This window comes from Mesoplodon densirostris, chromosome 11 (assembly GCF_025265405.1).
Source record: "Mesoplodon densirostris isolate mMesDen1 chromosome 11, mMesDen1 primary haplotype, whole genome shotgun sequence".
NCBI lineage: Eukaryota > Metazoa > Chordata > Mammalia > Artiodactyla > Ziphiidae > Mesoplodon > Mesoplodon densirostris.
In genome coordinates this window covers 50140375-50161516 of record NC_082671.1, presented here as the reverse complement: position 1 = coordinate 50161516, position 21142 = coordinate 50140375, and the positions used below count along the sequence as shown (strand labels likewise).

The 21142-nt window shown below is 42.6% G+C and overlaps 2 protein-coding genes across 3 annotated transcripts in view; both read left to right on the top strand.

The window, feature by feature from the left end:
• Window positions 1-795: 795 nt before the first annotated feature.
• The window catches only part of SPATS2 (spermatogenesis associated serine rich 2), a 137645-nt gene continuing 117298 nt past the window's right edge, over window positions 796-21142 (top strand). Inside the window, exon 1 of one of the 2 annotated variants that reach the window (XM_060113609.1) lies at window positions 796-1116. The gene's annotated coding sequence lies outside the window, so the exon portion shown is untranslated. Of the gene's footprint in view, window positions 1121-21142 lie in introns of both variants that reach the window. The other variant, XM_060113610.1, reaches the window with a different exon arrangement.
• Window positions 16254-16586, top strand: LOC132498757 (cytochrome c-like). Its single transcript, XM_060112817.1, has one exon. It carries the CDS (start codon window positions 16269-16271, stop codon window positions 16584-16586), a length of 318 nt encoding a protein of 105 aa, XP_059968800.1. The 5' UTR covers window positions 16254-16268.

Below are 21142 nucleotides of genomic sequence, written 5' to 3'. Positions count from 1 at the left end.
TCCCGAATTTATCTTGTGCCGGGCCTGGGAGGCGCATCCTCCTGCCACCACTCCGCATCTGCCTCTATGGATTCCCAGGAGGCTGAGCGGCCGCGAAGTCCGGACGTCCGGGCGTTTCCCGCAGCTGGTGGCTCCGAACTGGACTTTTGGAGTAAAACTTGGGTCGGGAAGGAGGCAAAGTGGAAAATGGTGTTAAGTCGTCGGGGCGGAGTCGTAGTGCCGAAATGGACAGCAGCCTGGGAAACAGAATCCCGACGGGGACCTAGTGAGAAAAGGCCCTCGGCAAGGTTCCCCTCCTGGCGTCTGCCTTCGGCAACCTCCGGAGGAGTTTCGGCTCTTTCCGGCAGTTCCAGCTCGGGCCCTCCACTCCCAGCGCGCGCTCTCTCTCCACCCCACGCCGCCCAGCTCCTTCTGGGCACTGGCCATTCTGCACGCGGGCGTGAGCTCGTGTCCCACCCGTCCCCACTTCCATCTAGTTGGTTCCCGACCCACTCTTCCAGCCCCTTCCCTTTGTCGTTCTTCCCAATCCCCGGCGACGTCTGAGCTCCCTGAACTCGGGCGCGCGATCTGGCGGGCGGTGCGAGGTGCGAGGGACCCGGTCACGATAGGAGCGGCAACCCGACGGACTGGAGGCGGACTCTAGCCCCACGCCTGTACGCGCGCAGGTCCCCAGCTCGCGGGCCGCCTCGCGCTCGGGCCTCGCTCGCGCTCCCGTTGGCAGCAACGGTCTCGAGCTCGGCGCGCCGGGGTCGCGCCGGCGCGAGCACGCGCCCTGTGAGCTGGCTGGCTGGTGCGCACGCGCCCGAGTGGGCTGCAGGGCGGGGCGAAGAGCTCGAGCTCCGGCGAGGTCGGTGTGGATCGGCTGGCCCTCCGGGCCTCAGCCGTGGCTACGATTCCCAGCCCGCCGCCCGGCAGAGAAGGGAAGAGAGGAAAGGGGCGGTTGGGGCGGGGCGGCGTCCGGCTCCGGGAGAGCTGGGGGAGGAGCGCGGCGGCTACGGCGGCGGCTGTAGAAGAGGAGGAGGAGGCGGCGGAGGAGCTCCTTTCCTCTTCTCAGACCCGGGAGCGTCCCGGACGCAGAGCCGGAACTGGGGGACGCGGCAACTGCGGGGGCCTGGGGTAGGTGAGGCTGAGGGTGCTGGGTGGAGGGGTTGTTGGGGGATGAAGCGGGGCACAGAGGTGCAGAGAGCGGGCTTGAGGGAAGGCACAGGGGGAGGGGGCAGTTGGTGGGGGTTGGGGTACCGAGAGGAGGGGGACGTGAACCCTTTGGGACCTGGAGTGCCCAGATGGTGAAAGGTTTCTGTGGTCAGTGGGGCGGGCCGAAGCACACGGGTCCGAGTTGGGGGGTTTCCGGAGGCATAGGCCAGGGAAACAATGGAGTGAGGGGGGACTCTGATGTGAGCGTGTGTGGGGTACTGGATTTTAAGAACCAACGAGGGATCGAAAGGAGTGAAAGAATGGATCATTTGGTATGAGAAGTACAATGAACTGGGAATTCAACGGGGATGCGTAAGGTCATCTGCGTGGGTGTCCGACGTATTTAGGATTTGGGGGCAAAGTGGGATTTAAAAATAAGAGATGGGGGGCGTTCTTGGAATGAGGGGGCGGGAAACGGAACGGAAAATAAAGCAAAGTGGGGCAGAGACATAAAATATATGTGGTTTGGGCTTGAATTAAAGCAGAAGGATAAATCCAGTTAGAGAGTATAAGTTAGGTGGACTGGAGTGGCATTTTTCTCCTAATTCATCCAGGATGACTGGGTTCTTTTAAAAGGTGGATCTTTCTCTGGCATGTCCCTCTACCAAAGAGTGCAAGCCGCTCTTTTAATAATTGGTTATCATTTATAGTTCATTTCATTGATAAAGCATGCTTGTAATGTTTATTTTCCCTCTCTATGTAATTTACCTGCGGTTAATGAAGCAGGAGAGGGCAGATCACTAAAAATAGGCATCTTGCTTTGAGTTTGGTCATTGATAATGCAGAGTTTAGGGTGTTTGGTCATTGATAATGCAGAGGTTAGAGTGTTTGGAGGAGAACCAAGAGTTTGTTTTCATTTAGACCAAAAGGTGATGAGCAGCCTTGATAAAATCTAAGTTATTTGTACTTTGTTAGAATTACAGTTTCTCACTGAGAAATGATCGTGTACCATCTGCTACTGGTTTTATGCTTGTGGGAGAGAGTTTGGGTTCTGCCTCAAGAAATTCTTGATGCTGATTTCAAATTATCAGGCTGCCTTGTACCTTCCAGTTTGAATTAAGGTGATTTGAAAATATTGTGGGAAAGTATATTTGGGGTTATGATCTTTGCATTTCCTTGATACTTGGATTTCCAGACCCAATTTTGAATGGTACTTGGTACAAGATTGCTGATTTTGAAATTGTAGTTACCGTTATGTGTTCATAAATAGTCCACATTAAGCTTTTTATTTTGGGGAGCATTAAAGTTTTGCTGACTCATCTAAGATTTCTGCGAAGTTTTCGGTTTACATTTCTCAGCTAGGTCTCGGATAGTGGCATTATACTATTTTATCGAAGTCCAAAAATAATGATCTAAACGTCACTTTTCTTCTATGTTATAAAAACTGAACAAAGCAAGGAGTGAGTGCAGTTTCCTCATTAGTGATAATGAGGCTCTTTATTGACCTCTTACGGTAGGCTAGGCAAGGTGCTAAGATTGTTTTGTGTGTATTATCTCATTTAATTTAATCCTCACTATTATTTCCTATTTTATAAATTAAGAGATTAAATAACTTACTAAGGTGACAAAACTAGTAGTAAATAAAGCTGAATTCAGACCCAGCTCTGTTTGATGCCTCCTTCTTTATATCTTTCCTGTTGTTCTGCCTGCTTTCTCCTCCTGATCTTGGTTGAAGTACAAGCAGCATGAGTTGGTTGAAACCTGGGTCTGATATAGTGATATAGACAAAGATTGGGTTGATGGGCTACATCTGTAGAGTTTATGGAAGGTTTATTGCCCCTGTGATTTAACAAATCTTTGGGGGCCCAGATAATAGGCAAAAACATCTTCTTGCTAAGGTTTGTCCTGTGAGCACACTTAATTTTCTGTTCAGTCTGGTGTACTGCTGAAGTACTGTGCATACGTGGCACTCTTCCTTGTAGAAGTCAAGGCAGCCAGTTGTGGAGCCAAAACCAATTAACTCTGGAAAACAGTCGAAAACTGCTGAGTGCTCAAGTGCCCTCCAAGCACCTGTTGAGTCCACAGTTGGTACTGGCATTATGTCTAAATATAGACAGGATCCTCTTAGAAACCAGGAGTAAAACAACTAGAACCGAGAGAAACAGCTGGAGCCTGAGGGAGGAGCCAGAGCTTAATGGCCAAAACATCAGCATAGCCTGTGGAGGCTGATCCAGGAGCAGCAAAAGCTACAGATACTAGTGAATTGCAGGAGGGGAGGGAATTTTTTTGTTGTTGAGCATTTAGGTATTCTAGAGACTGAACTCACTGTGTTTTATATATATTACTTTATTAGATCTTCAAACAATCCTTATAAGGTAGTTGTAAGCATTTTTCTGATATTTCAGATGAGGCTTAGAAAGGTTAAGTAACTTCATAATGGTGGTGAAAGAAGTTTGTATTTTTATTATTTTTATTATTATTATTATTGTATTGCTGCTTGCAGTTCCATTGTAGAGCCACCATATTAAAACTGGGAACTTAAAGTCACTCTTTAGAATCCACTGTGCTTCTTTGTTAGAAGTAAAACTGATTATTTCAGTCTTGCTGCTTACATTGGAGACTGGAAGGTAAAGCTTATATTTTTCTGACTTAATTGTTGGGAAGGGGAGCCCATTCATTATTTAGCAAACGACCTCCTACAGAATATAATTCACCTTCTAATATATCTTCTCATTTATATATACCAATATATGCTATTGATATACATATCTGTAGCAACATGAAAATGTCATGTCCATCCCTCCTATTCTGAGGTCTTGACATTCAGGCAAGTCATCTAGGCTCTGGAGGATGACAGTGAAGCATGCTTGTTGCAGACTCTTACCACTTTTCTTGATATGTTTTTGCCACAAAGGTTTGACCATCATTCTTGCTTGGCTACTTAAAAAAAAGTTGTGGTAAAATATACATAACATAAAATTTAAACCATTTTTTAAGTCTACACTTCAGTGGCAGTAAGTACATTCATATTGCTGTGTAACCATCACCACCGTCCAATTCCAGAACATTTTTATATTCCCAAACTGAAACTCCTATTAAACAATAACTCCCCATTCCTTTTTTCCCCCAGTTCCTGGCAACCACTATTCCACTTTCCATCTCTAGGAATACTATTATTCTAGGTACCTCACGTAAGTGGAATCATATAGTATTTGTCCATTTGTCTCTGGCTTACTTCACTTAGCACAGTGTCTTCAAGGTTCATCAGTGTTTTAGCCTGTGTCAGAATTTCATTCCTTTTTAGGACTGAGTAATGCTGCATTGTACGCATATACCACATTTTGTTTATCCATTCATCTGTAAATCAACACAGGTTGTTTCCACCTTTTGGCTATTGTGAATAATGCTGCTGTGAACATTGGTGTACAAATATCTGTTTGATATCTGTTCATATGGTAATCCTATGTTTAATTTTTTGTGGAGGTTTGGTGGCTTTTAAACGGTGGTTGTATTGTGTGTTCACCTGAAGGCAGTACTTGACCTTATGTTCGAGGACTGCTGGTTCCTCTACTGTCTTTTTCTGCAGTTTGCAGGACACTTGCACTGGAAATGATTCAAAAGGAAGTGATTTATCCAGTGTTCATGGCTCTCTCTTAGCTTCTGTCTAATTATATTTATGTGTCAAGGCATCTGGCAAGCACATGAAAATACATTTCAACTTAGCAATAAAAGTACTTTTGAAAATTGTGTAGACGGTTCAGTTGATGAAGAAAGTGGGAGTTTCTGTTCTAAAGGATGAAATGTATCCAGTGTGGAAGGAACCATTTGTTATATACAGATCTTTCCAGTCATGCCTATAAATGTGGATGATCATTTTAAGAATGTTATTTGTATGTATATTTGAAAAATGTGTCAGTAGTGTAGAGTATCTTCAGTTCACTTTGCTGCCTTTGATTGAAATTTAGGGTGCTTTGTTCATTTTAAAATGTTTTACATGTATGAGCTGTTGGTTATTGCTTACCTTCTATATCCCTTCTTTATTCATTGAAAAAAGTTTGAGTGCCTACTATATACTTTAAATATTTCAAGAAGGTAGCTGTAATACAAGAAGTTCTGTTTGAGTCCATTTTTTCTCCTTCCCTGTATATGTTTGAGAGAGAGAGAGTTGTCACATAGTACCAGATATAATATATTGAAATATCTGCAGGTTGACAGTGAACTGTCTCTTAGGATGGGTCTAACCTCCAATTTCATTTTTTCTAATTGTCGCAGGAGGTTAATTATGCCTGCATCTTGCTCCTTGAGTTACTGGGTTACAAAGGGACTTCAGGCTCACATGCCATTTTCTGGGAGCCTCATAGGAGTCTTAGTGAGCTCACACTTACCTCGGAGGTGGTCTGTTGGTTCTGAAATATTTCCAAAAGATTTAAAGTTTATATACACTTTAGGTTGCTGATATTAAGGATTGGCCAGAAGCCAGCATTTACTCTCTATGTTCAAATCCACCATAGCGGCTGGTTGTGGTGGGTTCCTGAAATGTACATCCATCTTCTACACAGATTCTGCAGCAGCAGCCCCAGACCCTTAAAATATTCTGTAGGGTCTGAGAACATAACCATCAGCTTAAAGGCAGCTCCTGCAGTCATTGTCCTATGACTAATTTGTGGTTAGGGTTACACAGGGATTCTTACTAGTTCAGACCTTAAATGACAACCTTGGATTGTTGGTAAGGATTTTTATATTACTTAATTAACAAGATGACATGATTACTAGTTGTGGAGTGTGTGTGTGTGTGTGTGTGTGTGTGTGTGTGTGTGTGTCGGTGTTCATTTTTAGAGTTGGCTAAAGGGTGTTGGGACTGAGAAGTAGGTTTGTGGTGAGGCCATTATATGATTATAGATGGGTCATGTTAGATAAGTGAAGATATCTTTTGTACCTGAAGATGCTGCCAGTGATGTTACTTCCTGTTGACGTGTATAGAACTGCAAAGACCTGTTTGTAAAACCTGCAGTCTTTCCTCTCTTGATTACATGTGATCTGTCCAGTAGTAAATGATCTGCTGCTGTTTTAAGGCTACCGTCAGTAGTAGAGCAATACTTTTCTTTAAATTATCTACTTAGTCTCTGATTACAACATGTCAGTGTGGTCAGCCCACTGCTGGCTCTTCCTGGTTATCTTCTACTGTTACATTGATTCAGAATGTACAGTAGTGTGTGGTGGAAGTGACTCTTCTGCTCACTTTGTTTGGTTATCCTCTTATATCTTTATAGTAAATTGCCGTCATAGCCTACCTGCATATGCTGCACAAGTGCTCAGGACAAGGATCTCATCATTAGAAGCTCCCTCACATTTGATGAGAACAGTGAAACTCGTTTATAACTATGATGGAATGACAGGAAATAGGGTGTTGCAGGACCTGAATAGTAGATGGTACAGAACCACCACAGACTAAGGCAGCCATTTAACTCAGATGCAAACTTGATGTTTTGTTACATCTTACTAGTCAGTACACACTAGGTTTCTTGAGCTGGTTATCTAATTCCTTGTTAAGTTGACAGTACTTTAAACAAAGCTTAGTTGGGTAATCTTTTTCACCTCTGTCTCGATTCAAACGTTGTATTTTTTGGCTGTGCTGTGAGGCTTGTGGGATCTTAGTTCCCCGATCAGGGATTGAACTCGGGCCCCAGCAGTGAAAGTGCTGAGTCCTAACCACTGGACCACCAGGGAATTCCCTGGAGGTCTTTTAAAAGTTACTTGAGGGCTTCCCTGGTGGTGCAGTGGTTAAGAATCCGCCTGCCAGTGCAGGGGACACGGGTTCGAGCCCTGGTCTGGGAAGATCCCACATGCCACGGAGCAACTAAGCCCATGCGCCACAACTGCTGAGCCTGCGAGCCTAGGGCCCATGCTCCACAGCAAGAGAAACCACTGCAATGAGAAGCCCGCACACAGCAACAAAGAGTAGCCCCCACTCGCCCCAACTAGAGAAAGCCCACGCGCAGCAACGAAGACCCAGTGCAGCCAAAGATAAATAAAATAAATAAATAAATTTATTTTTTTTTTAAAAGCTATTTGAAATTTGTCATTTGTCTGCCAGCCCATAATGTTATGATGATCCAATAAGTTAGACCACACGGTATTTTGTGATGTTATTCTAATTTGGGAGTACAGGAAACAATACAACAACGATTACTAAATTTGTGTTTGGGCATCTAACCTGTTGAAGTAGAAGAAGCTCCTGAAAAAGGAGGGATATTTGGCACCTTCATCCTGTTACCTGAAATCTTAACATTTAAGTAAGATTCAGTAGAATTACATTTGATTTTGACATGATTACAGTTTTGATTGGGCAGTAAAGCTGAGAACACACGATTCTCTCACACTCTACTGGCTAATCATTTCCACTGCGAAATAGCCCCAAGTATATTATTAAACTTTGGCAGCTGAACTTCTTGATGCCTGAAATGTGGATCTGCTGAGTGGTGTTAGTTATGATCAGGCCAATACCGATAGTATATTTATAATATTTCCATGTTGTAATATTTTCTTCTAATTTATACTTAAAGTAAGGAAGCTGTACAGCATGTTCGTTAAGAGCACAAAAGTGGTAGTAGTATCAGGTAGGAGTTGCTAACAAGTTGGATTATAGATAGATCGGCATAAAATTTTAATTGTTGGGGAGAGGACCTGCAAAGGTCCTACATGCTGTCAACGTTAAGAAAAAAGACCACAAATCTAGCTCTGAATCTCTGCTTCTCTGCAGAGATTCTCTGCAGATCTCTCCTACTCCCTCTGTGGATACGGTGAAGTCATTTAATTTCTCTGAGCCTGTGTTTCTGAACCTGCACAACTGGTGTAGTAGTACCACAGAATTGCCATGACTATTGGATTCTTTTTTTGATGTGAAATTCACATAACATAAAATTAACCCTTTTAAAGTATACAGTTCAGTGGTATTTAGTAAATTCACAGTGTTGTACAGTCATCACTCTATAGTTCCAGGACTGTTACATCAACCCCAAAGGAGACTGGATACCCATTAAGCAGTCTCTCTTCATTCTCCCCTCCCCCCGTCTCTGTTAACCACCAATCTCTGCGAATTTACCTCTTCTGGATATTTCAAGTAAAAGGAATCATATAATGTGACCTTTTATGTCTGGCTTCTTTCACTTAGCATAATGTTTTCGAGGTTCATCCATGTTGTAGCATGTATCAGTACTTCATTCCTTTTAATAGCTGAATACTATCCCACTGTATGAATATATCATATTTTGTTTATTCATTTTTCTGTTGATGGGCAGTTCTTTCATTTTTACCTTTTGGCTGTTGTGGATAATGCTTCTTTGAACATTCATGTACCAGTTTTTGTTTAAATACCCGTTTTCAATTCTTTTGGTTCTATACCTGAGAATAGAATTGCTGGATCATGTAGTACTTCTGTACTTTTTGAGGAACTGCCATACTGTTTTCCACAGTGGCCGTACCATTTTACATTCCCACCAGCAGTGTACGAGGGTTCCAATTTCTCCACATCTTTGCCAACACTTGTTATTTTCCTTTTTTCTTTTTGGATTGTAGCCATCTTTGCAGGTGTGAAGTAGTATTGTGAATTTGATTTGCATTTTCTTACTAGTGACTAGTGATATTGAGCATCTTTCATGCACTTATTGGTCATTTGTGTATCTTTGAAGAAATGTCTATTTAAGTCCTTTGCCCATTTTTAAATTAGATTGTCTTTTTGTTGAGTTATGACCATTGCCTTTTAATGGTTATAAGACACTTAGATCAGTGAGTGCATGTAGTATGCACTTAATAAATATTCGTTATAATTATTTTTGCTACATGTGACCTGAGTTGAAATGAAACATTGCCTGCCTTTCCCAGATAGGAGTGGAGAGGCAACAAAACCTATCATTTATTGTCAATAAGGGTTTGACTGTGTTAGTGTTGATAATTTGCTTTTTTAAAAAATTTTATTTATTTATTTATTTATGGCTGTGTTGGGTCTTCGTTGCTGCACGTAGGCTTTTTCTAGTTGTGGCAAGCGGGGGCTACTCTTCATTGTGGTGTGCAGGCTTCTCATTGTGGTGGCTTGTTGTGGGGCACAGACTCCAGGCACTTGGGCTTCAGTAGTTGTGACACGTGGGCTCAGTAGTTGTGGCTCACAGGGTCTAGAGCGAGGCTCAGTAGTTGTGGCGCACGGGCCTAGTTGCTCCGCAGCATGTGGACTCTTCCCGGACGAGGGCTCGAACCCGTGTCCCCTGCATTGGCAAGCGGATTCTTAACCACTGCGCCACCAGGGAAGCCCTGGATCTTTTCAACTTTTGCTGATGTTATGTGTGTTGTACTATTTTATGTTTGTTTTTTTTTTTAATGGATGAGGGGACTATTTTATTTACTTATTTTGAATTTTTTTTTTTTTTTTTTTTTTTTTTTGCGGTACATGGGCCTCTCACTGTTGAGGCCTCTCCCGTTGCGGAGCACAGGCTCCGGACACGCAGGCTCAGCAGCCATGGCTCACGGGCCCAGCCGCTCCACGGCATGTGGGATCTTCCCGGACCGGGGCACGAACCCGTGTCCCCTGTATCGGCAGGCAGACTCTCAACCACTGCGCCACCAGGGAAGCCCTATTTTGAATTTTTGAATTTTATTTTTTTATACAGCAGGTTCTTATTAGTTATCCATTTTATACATATTAGTGTATACATGTCAATCCCAATCTCCCAATTCATCACACCACCACCCCCGCCACTTTCCCTATTTTATGTTTTAATTTGCATTCTCTCCATTGTTAATGAGTTTGAGCATATTTTAATTTGTTTATTGTGATTTAATTTTTCTCTGTTGTAAATTATTTGTTCATTACTATGGCTTATTTTTCTATTGAGTTGTTTGTTTTTTTAAGTATCTATTTATTTTACTTATTTATTTTCCTTTTTGTCTGCATCAGGTCTTAGTTGTGGCACATGGGGTCTTCGTTGAGGCATGCGGGTTCTTTTGTTACGGCGTGTTGTCTCTTCATTGCGGCGCTCGGGCTTCAATCTCTAGTTGTGGCATGTGGGTTTTCTCTCTGTAGTTGTGGTGAGAGGGCTCCAGGGCGCGTGGGCTCTGTAGTGGAGGCACTCGAGATCAGTAGTTGTGATGCGTGGGCTTAGTTGCCCTGCAGCATGTGGGATTTTAGTTCCCTGGCCAAGGATCGAACCCGCGTCCCCTGCATTGGAAGGTGGATTGTTTACCACTGGACCACCAGGGAAGTCCCGGTTTTGTTTTAAATTGAGTTATAGGTATTAGTAATACGTGTGGATACTAATCCTTTGTCAGTATGCATTGCAGTTATTCTCCTAATCTGTGGCTCTTCCTGCCTTGTTTTTTTAAATAAAACAACTTCATTGAGGTGTAATTGACATAGAATAAACTACATGTGTTTAAAGTGGACAGTTTGATAAGTTTTGACATATACCTGTGAAACTGTCCATTACCCCCCAGAAGTTTCCTTGTTTTCTTTGTCATGCCCTTTCTCCTCTACTTCCCTCTCCCCTCCCCCAGGCAATCATTAGTCTGCTTTCTGTCCCTAGATTGGTTTGCATTTTCTGTTTTATATAAATGGAATCATGCTGCATATACTAATTTTTTGTGTATGGGGGTCTGGCTTCTTTCACTCAGCTTAACTATTTTGAGGTTAACCAATGTTTGTGGATAGTGTGTATCTATTACAATTTTTTTTTTTTTTTTGCCGTACGCAGGCCTCTCACTGTTGTGGCCTCTCCCGTTGCGGAGCACAGGCTCTGGATGCGCAGGCTCCGCGGCCATGGCTCACAGGCTCAGCTGCTCTGCCGCATGTGGGATCCTCCCAGACCGGGGCACGAACCCGTGTCCCCTGCATCGGCAGGCGGACTCTCAACCACTGCGCCACCAGGGAAGCCCTATTACAATTTTTTTTAATGCATTCAGTAACCAGCTGATGGACTTTGGATTGTTAGCAGTTTTTAACCACTACAAATAAAAACTGCTGGTGAACATTTGTGTGCATGTCTTTGTATGGACATTTATTTTCTCTTGGATAAATACCTAGGAGTAGAATGGCTGGGTCGAATACTTTAACTCCTTTAATTTTTTAAGAAATTGTCAAAGTGCTTTCCAAAGTGATTTTGTCATTTTTTACACCCCTATCAGTCTGTGAGAGTTCCAGTTGCTTCACATTTTTGCCAGTACTTGATGCGGTCAGTCTTTTTAATTTTTAAAAACTTTAGTCCTTCTAATAGTTGCATAGTGGTACCTGATTGTTTTAATATGCATTTCCCTAATTACTGAGGAAACTGAACAGCTTTTCATGTGCGTCTTTGGTGAAGTGTTTTAAAATCATAAACCCATTTAAAAAATTGAGTTGTTCATTTGCTAATTGTTGTTTTGAGAGTTCTTTATTCTGGATACAAGTCCTTCATAGATATATGATTTGCAAACATTTTCTATCACTCTGTGCATTATCTTTTCTCATAACAATGTCTTTTCAAAGAACAAAAGTTTTGTGCTTTTGGTGTCATGTCTAAGAAATCTTTGTCCAACCCAAGGTTAAAAAGTTTTTCACTTCTGATTTCTTCTAGAAAACTTAATAGTTTTAGGTTTTACATTTAGATCTGCAATCCATTTTGAATTAATTTTTTTATATAATACCGAACTATGGATGAAAGTTCATTTTTTGCATATGGATATCCAATTTTTCAGTACTGTTTGTTGGAAGACTGAATTGCCTTTTATCTTTGTCAAAAATCAGTTGTCTGTATATGTGTGGGAATGTTTCTGGACCCTCTATTCTGTTCCACTGATCTTTGTGCAAGTACCACATGGTCTTTGATTACTATAACTTTATAATACATCTTGAAATCAGGTAGTGTTCACCCTCCAACTTCTTTTTCAAAGTTGTTTTGGCCATCTAGTACCTCTGCATATTCGTATGGATTTTAGAACTAGTTTGTCAGTTTCTACAAAAATGTCTGCTGGGATCTTGGTTGAAATTGCTTTAGCTCTGTTAAATCAACTTGGAGAGAATTGACATTCTAACAATATCAAGTCTTCCAGCCCAATAACAAATATATGTGTGTATATATATCCATTTATTTAGGTCTTTAATTTCTCTCCACAATGCTGTGTAGTTTTCACTGTATAGATCTTTCACGTCTTTTGTCAGATTTATTCTTTTTTTTAAATTGTTGAGTCTTTTTAAAAAATTTTTGTTGGAGTATAGTTGATTTACAGTGTTGTGTCAGGTGTACAGCAAAGTGAATCAGTTATATATATACATATATCCACTCTTTTTTAGATTCTTTCTCATATAGGTCATTGCAGAGGATTGAGTATAGTTCCCTGTGCTATAAAGTAGGTCCTTATTAGTTATCTGTTTTATATATAGTAGTGTGTATATGTCAATCCCCATCTCCCAGTTTATCCTCCCCCCCTTCCCCCCCTGGTAACCATAAGTTTTCTACATCTGTGACTCTATTTCTGTTTTGTAAATAAGTTCATTTGTACCATTTTTTTAGATTCTAAGTATAAGCGATATCATATGATACTTGTCTTTGTCTGACTTACTTCACTCAGTATGACAATCTTTAGGTTCATCCATGTTGCTACAAATGGCATTATTTCGTTCTTTTTTATGGCTGAGTAATATTCCATTGTATATATGTACCATATGTTCTTTATCCACTCCTCTGTCGATGGACATGGTTGCTTCCATGTCTTGGCTATTGTAAATAGTGCTGTAATGACAGATTTATTCTTACGGGTATTTTTTTTTATACTATTGTGTTTTGTTTTCTTGGGTTTTTTTTTTTTTTTTTTTTTTGGCTGCACCACAAAATTTGTGGGATCTTCGTTCCCCAACCAGGGATCAAACCCAGGCCCACAGCAGTGAAAACGTGGAGTCCTAACCACCAGACCGCCAGGGAATTTCGTGTATTGTTGTGTTTTTAGCTTCAGTTTCTGATTGTTTATTGCTAGTTTATAGAAATACAATTGATTTTTGTGTACTGATTTTGTATTCTGCAACCTTCCTAAATTCACTTAATCTAGTATGGTTTTTTTGTAGATTTCATCAGACTTTTTCATACAAATAATTATGTCATCTATGAGTAAAGACAGTTTTACTTCTTTCTTTTCAGTCTGGATGCCTTTTAATTCTTTTTCTTGCCTGATTGTGCTAGTTGGAACCTCTAGTACAGTAGAAAAGAGAAGTAGTAAGAATAGATAACCTTGTCTTGTTCCTGATCTTAGGGGGGACCCTATCTTATTTTTAAACCTTCTTTTATTTATTTTTTATTATTATTATTTTTAATTTTTTTATTTTTTGCGGTACGCGGGCCTCTCACTGTTGTGGCCTCTCCCGTTGCGGAGCACAGGCTCCGGACGCGCAGGCTCAGCGGCCATGGCTCACGGGCCCAGTCTCTCCGCGGCATGTGGGATCTTCCCGGACCGGGGCATGAACCCGTGTCCCCTGCATCGGCAGGCGGACTCTCAACCACTGCGCCACCAGGGAAGCCCTAAACCTTCTTTTAAAATGTTTTTTTCAGGTTGTTATATTATTTCTTATTGGGGTGCAGTCTCTGTTGGCTGCATCAGCTGATTTCCTTGTGGGAGGTTTGTTTCTCTGTGTTAGTTTTTTCTTTAAACACTGAACTTGGGAATTCCCTGGTGATCCAGTGGTTGGGGCTCCATGCTTTCACTGCTGGGGGCCCAGGTTTGGTCCTTGGCTGGGGAACTAGGATCCCACAGGCCACATGGAGCAGCCAAAAAACAAAAAAAAACAAAAAAACTGAACTTAAGTCCTGTGTGTCTCAGATCGTGGAAGCGTCTCTACTGTACAGTTTTTCTTTTTTTTTTTTTTTTTTTTTTGCTGTACGCGGGCCTCTCACTGCTGTGGCCTCTCCCGTTGCGGAGCACAGGCTCCGGACACACAGGCTCCGCGGCCATGGCTCGCGGGCCCAGCCGCTCCGCGGCATGTGGGATCTTCCGGGATCGGGGCACGAACCCGTGTCCCCTGCATCGGCAGGCGGACTCTCAACCACTGCGCCACCAGGGAAGCCCTACTGTACAGTTTTTCATTTGCTTCTGTTGTGGTCCTATTTCATTCTTTAGTTTTGAACCTTATTTATGATGAAGTGTCAGATTGAGGTCCTTGTACCATACGTGTAGTGTGAATTTAGACTTCACATCTGTGAATGATGCAGGCCTGGGATCCATTTTCTTCCAGGTAACCTTTTCCATCTCTAGGCGCAGGTGCAGTGCTTGCTGTTCTCTCAGTGAGCTGAGTGTTTCTATTTCCTGTTTCATGGATGGAATAGTCCTTTGTGTTTCTTGAATTTATACCCAGTTCAACTTGTGGGCTTGGCACAGGGACTATGGCCTAGATTCCTTTGCAGTTCGTAGGCATTAAGGCATCTGTCTGGTTTAGATATTCCTGTGTATCATTTGGCTTCAGCTCTGGACTACTGTAATAGCCTTGTTTTTTTTTGGCTGGGCCGCACGACATGTGGAATCTTGTTCCCCGACCAGGGATCGAACCCACGCCCCCTGCATTGGAAGCGCAGTGTCTTAACCACTGGGCTGCCAACGAAGTCCCCTGTAATGGCCTTTTAAATGGGCCCCCCAGATTCCACTCTTATACCCCTAATAATCCATCCCCAACACAGTGATCGTTTATTTCATTTAAATTTTAGTGCCTGTGTTGTCACCTGCCTTGGGCACCATTCCTACTCTCTGGTTACTCTGGCTTTTTATTTTCCCTAATGCCCTGGCCTCCCACTCATGTCAGGGCCTTGTACAAAGGCTGTTCCCTCTGCCTGGAATACTCTTCACCACCACAACTCTTTTCCTTGCCATTGCCTCTTCATCTTTGGTTCTTATCTCAGATATCACTCCTGATTTCAGAAGTCTTTCCTGACCCCTCAGATTGGTTCAGGTTTTCCTGTCCTTGTGTATCTCATAGCTTTATTTATTTATTTATTTTCGGTACGCGGGCCTCTCACTGTTGTGGCCTCTCCCGTTGCGGAGCGCAGGCTCAGCGGCCATGGCTCACGGACCCAGCCGCTCCGCGACATGTGGGATCTTCCCGGACCGGGACATGAACCCGTGTCCCCTGCATCGGCAGGCGGACTCTCAACCACTGCGCCACCAGGGAAACCCCATCATAGCTTTATTTTAATGGCATTGATGACAGTTTCTCTCAGATATAAACTGTCTGAGGGTAAAGACTTTGTCTTGCTCATCATTGTATTTCCAGCACTGACAAGAATGCTTATACAGGTAGATGTACAAAAAAAATTGTTAAGTGGATGAATATATTCACTGAGTAACTTCCTCCATTAGACTGTAAGCTTCGAGAGGGTAGGACATTTTATTTTGGTCACTAGAGTATTTCCCAGTGCCTACAGAATCTGGGATATTATAGGTGCTCAACAAACATTTGGTGACTGACGAATTGAATGAATGAATCAATGAGTGAGAAAACTAGTTTTAAATAAGGATGGAGGCCAGAGTAGGGTCATTTAATAAAGAATTTTATTTGCAATGCTGAGAAGCTTAAATTTTAGACTCCTTGGGGAATTTTAAGCAGGAGAGTGACATGTGCAGGCTTACATTCAATCTAGAAGGATCCCTTCAGCAATTATGTGGAGGATAGTTGGAACATTATAAAGCTCTTGCTGTATTATAGGAAAGAGGTCAAACCCTGATATAAGGTAGTTGGAATAGAGAAGACAAATTCAAGGAAATTTAGAAATTGGATTATGAATATTCTTTTTTTTCCCCCTCACACATACTTAATCCTTTATGTGTAAATATACAAAACCTACCACCCCTTGTTTTTTAAGAAACTGATTTGAATTAAGCAGTTCTTTTACTAGGGACATGTTCCATTTGAGTTTCCTGTGGGATATCCAGGTGGAGATGTACATAGGTAATATGGAGCTCAGTTGAGTAGGTCTGTTTCTGTACTATTCCTTATAATTTCAGTTAAAACAATGTGATGGGCACCAGCACCCATACATAGGCGCGGACCGGCGTGTCCTTGGGCTTAGAGAGCGGGACATTCGGCTTGCGAGAGGGAACCTCTTAGTTGTGTACGGAGAAAGAACGATTTAAAAATGGGTGATGTTGAGAAGGGCAAGAAGATTTTTGTTCAGAAGTGTGCCCAGTGCCATACTCTGGAAAAGGGAGGCAAGCACAAGACTGGGCCAAATCGCCATGGTCTGTTTGGGCGAAAGACAGGTCAGGCTGTCAGATTCTCTTACAATGATGCCAACAAGAACAAAGGCATCACCCGGGGAGAGGAAACGCTGATGGAGTGTTTGGAGAATCCCAAGAAGTACATCCCTGGAACAAAAATGATCTTCGCTGGCATTAAGAAGAAGGGAGAAAGGGCAGACTTGATAGCTTATCTCAGAAAAGCTACTAATGCGTAATCGTTGGCCACTGCCTTATTTATTATGAAACAGATGTCTCATGACTTTTTCTTTTTTTTTTTTTTTTTTTTTGGCGGTACGCGGGCCTCTCACTGTTGTGGCCTCTCCCGTTGCGGAGCACAGGCTCCGGATGCGCAGGCCCAGCGGCCATGGCTCACGGTACCAGCCGCTCCGCGGCATGTGGGATCTTCCCGGACCAGGGCACGAACCCGTGTCCCCTGCATCAGCAGGCGGACTCTCAACCACTGCGCCACCAGGGAAGCCCTCTCATGACTTTTTATGTGTACCATATTTAAATTGATCTCATACACTAGAATTCAGATCATGAATGGCTAATGTAATATTTCTGTCCTGATTTAAATAACATTGGCTTGTGGCTAAACGAATATGGTCAGCTTTTTGAATTTTGATAGTAATTGCAGTTCAACAAGTACTATCACTGTTTTCCCTTTCTAAAGAGATGATTAAACTTGAATAAGGAATGTTAAACTTTTCAGGGATATGGTGAAGCCTTCTCAAACCCTATAGGAGATTGATTTTATATTTAGATTTCTATAACTGATTATATTAATATATTTAAATATTGAAAAGCTCCCTTTACTGTCTCATAGAACAGCAAGAGTCACCTGTGTTTCAAGCTGTGTTCATTTGCCTGTTAAAGCAAGGGCTGAAGATACAATGACAATGTCCACTTTATCTTTTTGGTCTTAACTATGCCAATTTAATTAAAATTCTCTATCTTAAAAAAAAACAAAACAAAACAAAACTGATGATTTTTTTTTTTATAGTTTTTTTTTTTTTGGCCGCAAGGCATGTGGGATCTTAGTTCCCTGACCAGGGATCAGGGATCAAACCTGTGCCCCTTGCAGTGGGGGCACAGAGGCCTAACCACTGGACTGCCAGGAAATTCCCTACTTTTTCTGTCTTAGGCAGTTTTAGCGTGCTTTGTCTCCCGTCTTTGCAAAGCTGTAGTAGAGTTTTCTTCCCTTTATTTTGTCCTTCTTTTTTGGCCCTTGCCAGGTAAACTTAAGGGATTGCTGACTTCTGACCCCTGCATTTTTCTCATGTCCACATACATTTTCCTCTCTCCTCTCTTTTTCTCAAAGATCATTTAATTTTTTTCCTTTTAGGGTTCTTTTCTTTTTTTCTTTTAAATTTATTTATTTATTTATTTATTTATGTCTGCGTTGGGTCTTCGTTGCTGTGTGCAGGCTTTCTCTAGTTGTGGCGAGCGGGGGCTACTCTTCGTTGTGGTGCGTGAGCTTCTCATTGCAGTGGCTTCTCTTGTTGCGGAGCACGGGCTCTAGGCGCACAGGCTTCAGTAGTTGTGGCCCGTGGGCTCAGTAGTTGTGGCTTGCGGGCTCTAGAGCTCAGGCTCAGTAGTTGTGGCGCGGGCTTAGTTGCTCCAGGGCATGTGGCATCTTCCCGGACCAGGGCTCGAACCCGTGTCCCCTGCATTGGCAGGCAGATTCTTAACCACTGTGCCACCATGGAAGCCCTAGGGTTCATTTTTATCAAAGTTACATGTATACATAGTTTTGTGGGATCAATTGCTTGTAAGTTCTGTTGAGGTCAAAGTGTTCTTGGAGTTGGGGTGCTAGAAGGAGCAGTCTGCAAAGATGGGAAGTGGTGATTGGAGAGTGGGGTGCAGATGAAGTGGAGATCATGGAAGGACTGTAGTTATCATAATGACAAGTTCTAGGATATTGACTAAGGGAGTGAGTGGCTAAAGTAGGGTAGAGAACAAGATCATTGCACGTGAGGAGGTCAAGGAACTGAGAGGTCAGAGTGTCACAAGAGTCATCTAGGTGAACATTTGAAATCATCTGGAATTATGACAGACCAGTGAGGTAGGAACCAAAAGCTTTGAGGCTTGAGAAGAAGTGACCCAGCTTATCCAGATAAATGTAGCAGCGGGGTGGGGAGGTGGAGGTATGGTCTGACAGGGGCTTTTTTTAGGAAGGAAGAAAGGGGAATAACCTGGAAGCAGAAAGAAGGTACAAGGTGAGTACCTCCTTCTTCTACCCCCAGGCCCAGTAGTATAACAGGTGTGGGAGAGGAAACAACCACAGACAGGACTGTAGAGAGAGCAGTGGCCTCAGCAGTTAGATTTCAATTGGAGCAAAAAGGTGAAGGGACCATTCAGACAAGAGGTTGAAGATATAGGGGATTTTGCTGATGAGTTCCAGAGGATATGATGGAAGGATTTCAGGAATTGAGGGACGAGTGGGAGAGGGGGCTGGTTCATGAAAGATGATGTACTTAGCCATATGGGGATGAGACTTGGAGGATTTGGAATGACTCCAGAGTCCTGGGATTCTTGTAGTGAGTGATATAAGTAGGGTTAGAGATCGTAATGAGATTAGTCTTGATGTTTCAAGGCAAATTGTAGTATAAGTAGATGCAGGATAGAGGTATGGGAAGAAGCTGCAGAGTAAAAGGGTTCCTTGACTACTGGTGCTGGTGTAGAGGCTGGGGGAATGCAGAGCTGGAGCTCTGTTACTTGCTTTCTACTCCTGGGGCCAAAGTGATCTGCAGTAAAAAGCTGTTAATCCATCTCTTCAGAAACTAGAATTCCCTGTTCTATTTCCTGTTGTTTACCTTCCCTGCTTCTATTTTCTCCCCTTTCTTACTGAAAAGTAGAATATTTGGATGTTTTTAGTACCCTATTCTTAAATATCCTACATATCCTGGAAACTGGTAAATGACACTGTTACTAGCTTGCTGGGGAAATGACAGCACGATTACAGTAAGGAAGTGGGGAGGTGTAGCTTTAGAGTTGGAAAGGGAAGGGAGGGAAGAGGTTTCAGGCAGAATTAGCTTTCAACTCCTTCAATCGGGCCAAGGAAACAGAGGAGTTAGAAGAGGGAAAGAGTTTGGCCTGTGTCCTGGGAGGGGAGAGGAAAGTACTGTTTGGAAGGAGAGAACAGATCCTCTTAGTACCCAAGGATCTGTGTCCTGACAGGTTCTTGAAAGAGCTGTTGCTGAATGGGGGACTCAACTATTACTGGATTCACTCATTTCAGTGGATATTTCCTAGCATACTATGTGCCAGGCACTGAATTAGATGCTTGGGAGATCATGTGGAACAAGTAGACAGGTTCCTCCTTACCTGGATTTACAGTCTAGCAGGAAAGACAGTTAAACAGAGATTACAGTTTAATGTGAAAGCTCTGATAGAAGTAGTGAGGGCTTTTTGGATTGGAAGCCTGTAGAAAAAGCACTGGATCAGTCTCAGATGGGGGTAAGGAGGGGAAGAGTACAGATTCCTGAGTTAGTGACATCTGATCAGAGACCTGAAAGATGAGTGGGAATTAGCCAGGCAAAGAGAATAGGGAGGAAAGTTACATGTCCAGTTACATGTTTGCCTCTGCAACTTCCAAACCTTATCTTAGCCAGGGGAACAGGGCACAGAATAAGCTATTCTGATTACTGTTTTTATCCCCAATATTCCTGTACAACAGGGGTTGGCAGACTGCTGCTCATAGGCTTGGCCTGCTGCCTGTTTTTGAATGGTCGGCCAGCTAAGCATAGTTAGCACCTCAAACTGTAAGCCAAGAATGGTGGCAAAATTCAAACCCAGATGTCTTAATCCCAAGTCTGTTTTCATTCTACTGATCACATTGTATTATAATTAGTTGTTTATGTTTTTATCTCTCAAGAAAGGCTTGAGCTTTAATGATGGCTTGCTTTTTCTTATATCTACCATTTCTAGCACAGGGCGAGTCCCAAGTAATGTTTATTAAATGACTTTCATGTGTGTAATTTTTTTTTTTTTTTTTTTTTTTTTGCGGTATGCGGGCCTCTCACTGTTGTGGCCTCCCCCGTTGCGGAGCACAGGCTCCGGACGCGCAGGCTCAGCGGCCATGGCCCACGGGCCCAGCCGCTTCGCGGCATATGGGATCCTCCCAGACCGGGGCACGAACCCGTATCCCCTGCATCGGCAGGCGGACTCTCAACCACTTGCGCCACCAGGGAGGCCCCATGTGTGTAATTTTATCTGCTCCCTAACAAATCCTGTGAGAATAACACATACATAAAATATTCAAATAAATTATGTTTACTCTTTTACATACCATTTCTTCCATTTTTATTAGCAATATTTTTAAAAATATGTCATTTAAAACATTAATAACATTAAATGTCACTAATGATAATTAGAAATATTTTGTGCTATAACAAACACTTTCAGGAATTGCTGACTTAATGACATATAGGTACAGCTGTTTGTTCTTAGAGTAAATGTACGCGGCCTTCTGTATCTGTGGGTTCTGCATGGATGGATTCAACCAACTGTAGGTTGAAAATATTAAAAAAAAAAAATTCCAGAAAGTTCCAAAAAGCATAACTTGAATTTGCCACGGGCTGGCAACTGTTTACATAGCATTTACACTCTGTTTACAATTAATTTACATAGCATTTTCATTGTATTAGATACTAAAAATAATCTAGAGATGATTTAAAGTATCCAGGAGGATGTGCGTAGGTTATATGCAAATACTGTGACGATTTATATAAGGGACTTGAGTATCCAAGGATTTTGGTATCTGCAGGGG

What these genes read in the sequence shown, in the direction of transcription:
- LOC132498757 (XM_060112817.1), top strand. Translation starts at nt 16,269, where the DNA reads ATGGGTGATGTTGAGAAGGGCAAGAAGATTTTTGTTCAGAAGTGTGCC.